Source organism: Echinops telfairi, unplaced genomic scaffold (assembly GCF_000313985.2).
Source record: "Echinops telfairi isolate 266 unplaced genomic scaffold, ASM31398v2 ScPeMD7_7469;HRSCAF=8507_0, whole genome shotgun sequence".
NCBI lineage: Eukaryota > Metazoa > Chordata > Mammalia > Afrosoricida > Tenrecidae > Echinops > Echinops telfairi.
This window is the reverse complement of record NW_022111372.1, coordinates 87,722,477-87,729,353: the sequence shown is the minus strand read 5'-3', so window position 1 is coordinate 87,729,353 and position 6,877 is coordinate 87,722,477. Positions and strand designations below refer to the sequence as shown.

At 41.8% G+C, this 6,877-nt stretch overlaps 1 protein-coding gene across 2 annotated transcripts in view; it reads right to left on the bottom strand.

The window, feature by feature from the left end:
* The window catches only part of PPP2R2B (protein phosphatase 2 regulatory subunit Bbeta), a 569,986-nt gene that overhangs the window by 10,003 nt on the left and 553,106 nt on the right, over positions 1-6,877 (bottom strand). For both annotated transcript variants that reach the window (XM_004696699.2, XM_004696700.2), the window contains one exon: positions 1,964-2,133. In XM_004696699.2, coding sequence (XP_004696756.1) covers positions 1,964-2,133 — 170 coding nt within the window. The remainder of the gene's footprint in view (positions 1-1,963; positions 2,134-6,877) is intronic.

The window sequence follows — 6,877 nt, the reverse complement described above, 5'->3', positions numbered from 1 at the left end:
TGGATTCCCTGTGTTTCCAGTTCCTATCTGTACCAGTGTACATCCTCTGTTTAGCCAGACTTGCAAGGGAGAATTCGGATCATGATAGTGGGGGTGGGGGTAGGGGGTGGAGGAAGCATTTAGGAACTAGAGGAAAGTTGTATTTTTCATCGTTGCTACATCGCACCCTAACTGGCTCATCTCCTCCCCAAGACCCCTCTGCAAGTGGATCTCCACAGCATTCTTAATGCATGGTGGAAACCTGGTATCATATAGCGAATAGACTGCTTATGAGACCTATTGATTCATACTTGTATTTCAAGGGTTGATAACCTTTTTCTGTAAAAAGCCAGAGTAAATGTTTTCAGCTTTGTGGGCCATGTGGTCTCTGTAATTGTTACATGGACGCTGCCTAATCTTTCTGCCTAGAAATAAATGGGGATCTGGACTTGGCTACAAGTTGTTGTTTGTCAACCTTATTCTAGAGGAACCACCACATGTCTGTCAATTTGCCGTACTGTGGTGTGTTGCTGGGAGCTGCATCACTGGGATTTCAAATACCAACAGGGTCAGCCAAAGTGAACCGGTGTCAGCAGAGCTCCTGGTCCAAGAACAGATGATGAAGAAGGAATAGCTACTGCAACCATTCTGAGGATGGCCCAGGGCCAGGCGGTGTTTTGTTCTATGGAGGCAGGTTTGCTACGAGGTGGAGCTGACTCAACGACCCCTAACAAGGACGTTCAATGGGACGACTTGAAAGGAGCTAGTCGTGGTCACATCCATGCAAAGATGTTTGAGATCAATTAGTAAGGGAATGAAAATGTACAGCAGGCATTAGTAGTTGATCACGGAATTCTTTCCCATTAGCTTATAAGCTTCACAATACTTTTCTCATCATGCTCCAGCTGGCGCTGTTAAATTCTAGATGGCATCAACTTCCAATATGTATATACATTTAGCTAAATTGCCTTTTTAATACTGTTTTAATGGTCTGAATATATTACAAAGAACTGTGCATAAATTGTTTTTAACTATGCTATGACTTCCCTTTCTTAGTGCTCTAAAAAGAAAATTAAAATGTCAAAGTTTGGTGTGAGCATAATAATCTTAAAATGATGCATTTTCTAGCGGATCTATTCGAGAAGCCTTTCCCTAGAATATTCTCTTGCCACGGTGTGATGAAAATATACAGGGGGCTTCTTTGACCCACAGGCTTCTTGTTGGGTAGGTGCCAACTACTTGGTTCCAAATCTTAGCGACGCTCTGTACAACAGAATAAATCACCACCGCAGCCTGCACCAGCCTCACAATCTTGGCTCTGTGTGAACCCGTGGTTGCAGCCACTCTGGCAATCCATCTCGTTCAGGGCTTCTTGCTGACCTGTGACTTTACCAAGCAGGAGCCTTTTCTACAGGGACTTGAATTTGATCTTAAGGCAGTCCGTGGTATATTCAACATTATTTGTGAACGCCATTACTTAAATAATACAACTATCCCAATTACACAAGGAGGAAAGGGAATTAATGGACTTTAGCCCTCCAGACAGTGGTTCTTATCTGAAGTTCTCCAGGGTGTCATGCCATCTGTCTTGCTTCCAATCACTCCCCTTCCTCACAGTTACTGAAGTTCTGAGTCCCCCTTTCACCCCCACTCCCGCCATGGCAGTCGGCATCACCTCTTGCATAATTCACTGCATACTTGAGTTCTTGGCCACCATCTGGCTTCCCTTACCGTGGTAAGCTAGGCCATGAGAGCAGCCCATGGTTTGCCCTGCCCCCTCTATAGTATTCATCCTAGATGAAGTCCCTAGTCCCTTCCGTGTACACTCCTGTTTTAAATCACCTGGTACTTACAGGCACTGCTGTTACAGAATGTAAATGTGTATTGTCTTTAATTTGTTTGGGTTGTTACCCATTATTGATAGGGGTTGAAGGCCCACAAAAGAAGTGCTCAATTTATCTATGGGTGGGTTAGTATTCTGTACCTGGTAAGTCTCGATGGGGCGGTTTTCCATGTTGAGATCCCAAACTTTAACAGTCAGATAATCCCTGGTCATGATATACCTCCCACTGTGGCTGAATTTCACATCCGAAATTGAAGAGATGATTTCAGAGAAAAACGACCTGTTGCTTGGATCTTCCGGCTCTTCAAAAACTGTAGAACAAAAGCAAAGCAAGATGAATTCAGCAGTCCTTATAAAGTGACTCTCATGTCTGGACAGGCTAGAAATATACCTTAAATGCCACTCATTTAAAGCATACAATTCACGTTTTTTAAAAAGTATATTCACGTAACCATCAGCACAGTCTCATTTTAAAAGATTTTCATCACCTCGAAAAGGAACCTGTGTCTGTGACTCCCCTTTCCCACTATTCTCAATCTTACAACCACCAATTTACTTTCCATTTCTATGCACTTTTCAAATACATGGACTCACATAACATGTGGCACTTCTGACTGGCTTCTTTCATCAGTACTTCATTGTATGGACACCCCACATTTTGTTTATCCAGTTGATGGACAGTGCCACTCTGAATGCTGCTGCTATTTGGGTATCTGCTTAAGGGAGGAACTCCTGGGCCCACTCTGCTTAGCATTTTGAGGGATTGTCAAACAATTTCCCAAAGTAACAGCTCCATTTCCCGTTCTCATGTATGAGAGTAGCCCATTCTCAGTTGGGTGCTGAGTAGCCCATAGAGCCCCATCATGTGCTGCAGTTAACCTTTCTTTCTACCTGATTATAAACATCTTATATCTTGAAGTCCTAACCCCTGTATCTGTGAATAAGAACTTGTTTAGAAATAGGGTACAACTCTACAGGTGTTATTAACAAGACCATACATACCACAGCGGTCTGTGTGTGTAATGTGTTCAATCCCTTTGGATTCGTGTACGAAGTGGCTTCAAAAATATTCCACTTTTCTAGGAACTTTTGGAAGTCCCTGTTACTATAAAAGGAGTACACAGAAAGAAAACAAAACAAAAGAAAACACTACAAAGCCTAGAAGCTTTTCAGACTACCAGAAACTGAAAGTCAAGGAAGGATCTTTCCCAAGAGCCTTCAGGGAGAGAAGATAACCTTGAATTTAGACTTCTAGCTACTGGAACTGTGAGACAATAAATCTCTGTTCTTAAAGCATACTTCCTAGAGCCCCCAATAAAAGTATTTAATAATAATAATAATAATAAAAAGCATACTTCATGTTGGGTGTTTTTTTGGTGCCCATAGGAGACTAAGACACCCATTCTATACATATTATAATTATGGTCCCCAGTGACTGTTTCCTTTCTCTGAAATCACACTCTTGATTGCACCCCTTGATTTACAGCATTTGCTCAGACCCTCTCTTACAATGAAACCATCATTTCTCAGATCAGTATTTGTCTCACATCTCCAATGTTAGCTTCTTGAGACAAGATTTTGGTTTTGCTTAAATCGGCAGTTCTCAGCCTGTGAGTTGCGACCCCTTTGGGGGTTGAACGACCCTTTCACAGGGGTCACCCGATTCATAACAGTAGCAAATTACAGTTATGAAGTAGCAACAAAAATAATGTTATGGTTGGGGGTCATGACAACATGAGGAACTGTATGAAAGGGTCGCGGCATGAGGAAGGGTGAGAACCAGGGGCTTAAATCCATGAGTTCTTTGCTTTGTGAGCTTGTTAAGTGACATTGAGTCAGTTCCGACTCAGAGCGACCCATGTACAACAGAAGGCCACGCGGCCGGTCCTGCGCCATCCTCCCAATCGTTCCCACGCTTGAGTCACTGTTGCATCCACTGCTTCAATCCCTCTTGTCGGGGGCCTGCCTCTTTCCCACTGCCCCTCTGCTTTACCAAGTAGGATGTCCCTCTCCAGGGACTATGAAGTCCCTCCTGACAACCAGTCTCACTAGCCTCGCCTCTAAGGGGAGGCTGGCTGTACTTTTTCCAAGACAGATTTGTTTGTGCTTTGTGTCGTCCATAGAACTTTCAATATTCTTCCTCAGCACCATAATTCACATGCATACGAGGCTACTGGAAATACCACGGCTTGGGTCTGGTGCACCTTAGTCTTCAAAGTAGCATATATTAATTTGAACCATACATATTTGCTAAAATCCAATTAATTTTGGTCTACAAATCTTGTTACATAATTTTTGGCTGAACCAAACACGGGTTGCTGAGTTAAATGGGTCAATAGACTCACATGCTTCAACTTTAAACGTTGCTGAATTAAACGATGAATCAAAACAAAGGCTTAATTATGGAGAGCTATTTAAGAGAATGACAAAAACTCCCACAAACCCAACCAATCAGAATTTTAAGATTGAGACAGACTACGGCTCAGCAGCTGTAATGCTTTTAGGTGTTTCTGTCCCTGTCTCGGGATCATAGCTGTATGATTATACCTGGTTCAGCTTGTAGCCTCATCGTTGAGATCGAGAGGTGTTGGGAATGTTCGCATGTTTCCAGTCAGTCTCAGTAGGACGCCTGTTACCATCAAGTTAATTATGACTCATTGTGACTCTAAAGGACAGAGTAAAGCCACGAACTAAGGTTTCCAAGGCTGCACCCACCCCAGAAACAGACTGCACCCTTTTCTCCCACGCAGCAGCTGACCTTTCGGTTAGCAGCTGAGCACTGACATACTCTGCCGCCAGGGCTGATGCCTTAGAAACTGCAGGCCTGTTTCCATGGCTTGGCTATGTCCAGCCTGACACACAGACATAACTTGAAGCAATAAAAGATATTGGTTTAGCAACCTGCACTCAGGGAATCACATGAAGTTTCTCCAGTTGGAAAATGGAGACAATAATAGAACTCATCGCCCAGGCATACAATGGTTCAGTGAGATGGTGCATGCAAAGCCCTGTGCTCCATAAATATCATGCCCTGTCTTGATTAGTAGTAGCATATGTTGCTTCAAAGTTCACCATACATCATTCATCAAGATCCTTAGGATGTAGTGCTATACAACCTACAGGTTAACTGATGACACGAGAAATAAGTTAAAATAAATCCTTTCAGCTTAGTACTTAGGAACCTCTTCTCCAAATACTTGGCATATTAGTAATGCGGGTCAAAACCTTCAGTATAGATATGCCCGAAAATGGATCAATCAATGTCCATGAAAGCGGTAGTTACAAAATCCAATGACACACTGCAATGGGCAGATCTGCTACCCAGACCCTCAAAAGCAAAGCTATCATTTTGATGTCTAGCCTGACCAAAGCCATGCCTTTGCATCGTCTGAAAAGCTGGACAGAAGAACTGATGCACTTGAATATATTGTGGATTTCCAAAGAAGGAGTAAATTAATCTTATAAGATATACAACTAGAAGGTGTTTTAGAGGTGAAGATGGTGGAACTTGGACTCACTTCATCAGGAAAAACCAATCACAGAAAGGACCTCATGCTTGGGAGAGAGGAAGAGAAATCTTTTTGAGATGGACTGACACAGTGGCAGCCACCATAGACTCAAACATAGCAATGTTTTGTTGCTTGACTGAATGTCACCATTAGTCAAGGCCAGTTTGAAGGCGAGCGGCAACTGTGCAGCAATGCTGTAAAGTCTCAAAGGGACACCCTACAAGATGGAGGTAAAATGAAAGAAGGCAACTCTGTACTTGCCTTACCAATAATTTCCCAGAGAACCTTCTTTATGTAGGACACAGAGGACCGAAAACAGATAATGTGCCAGCAAACATAGATCTTTGCAGTTCATGGGTTACATGAACTCTTCCCATTCATATAGTAATGTTTAATAATGCTAATTATTATTAGTTTTGAAAATTATTAATTTTGGAAAGCTTATAATATGAGCAGGTCCCATGTTTTACATGCTGCAGAAATAATTTAAACTTTATAAGTAGGGAGGAAGATGTTGGACAGTGTAAGACATGACAAAATAATAATTTATAAATTTATAAATATTATAATTATAATAATTGATAATTTATAAATTATCAAGGAGGGGGCGAGGGGAAAAATGAGGAGCTGATACCAAGAGCTCAAGTAGAAAGCAAAGGTTTTGAGAATGATGAGGGCAACAAATGTGCTTGACACAATGGATGTATGTATGGATTGTGATGAGTTATATGAGCCCCTAATAAATTGATTAAAGAAAAAAAGAAAAAAGGGAGCGCTATGAATACCTATTTCATAGATATGGAAAACTGAGGTTTTCTGATCTGTTCAAAGACACACAGGAAGACCAAGCTAGAGTTTCTATTTGAACTCAGATCTGTTTGACTCCCAGATCTATTCAATTCTGCCTCATACTAAGGTCAAGATCTTTAGAAGCTGCAAGAAGATGCCAGGTTTAAGATTTGGATTTGCCCCAGGTGCTTCTGTTAGAAAAAAAAATTGTTTAACTGGTGTTTTCCAAACCCAAATTCTCTAGATACTTCATTACCATGAAGCCCTTGCACCTATGGAAAAAGGAAGGCTCATCTTTGCATTAATGACGACTTTCCAGAACATACTACCTCCATTTTCCCCCGACAAAGTCTCTCAAAGTTCTATCATCATGGCTGGGCCAGGATTCTCAGTGATTTTGCAGTTTCTATATAGTAATCTCCTATATTTATCTTCCAATATAAGTGGATGTGGTGAGAATGAATCTGGCTTATCTGACCTCCAGGTCTTTAGACTGAGTGAGTGGCCTGTTGTTTGCCTGCTAATTCTGCGTCATCCACAGCATGCTACCTGATCCGATCTTGGGTTCATCAGCCTCTGCCTGCCATTTCCTTGATATAATCCACTGCCCCCACCCCCAACTCATTGGTTTTGCCTCTCTAGAGAACCCAGGAGACTAGTATTTTCCTCAAATTAATATCTTTGGTATCTTCTCTTGGGTCCCAGGCTTCCTTTGTTTTACTCCCAAAGTTCTTATTAATTTCTCTTTATCTCTTGA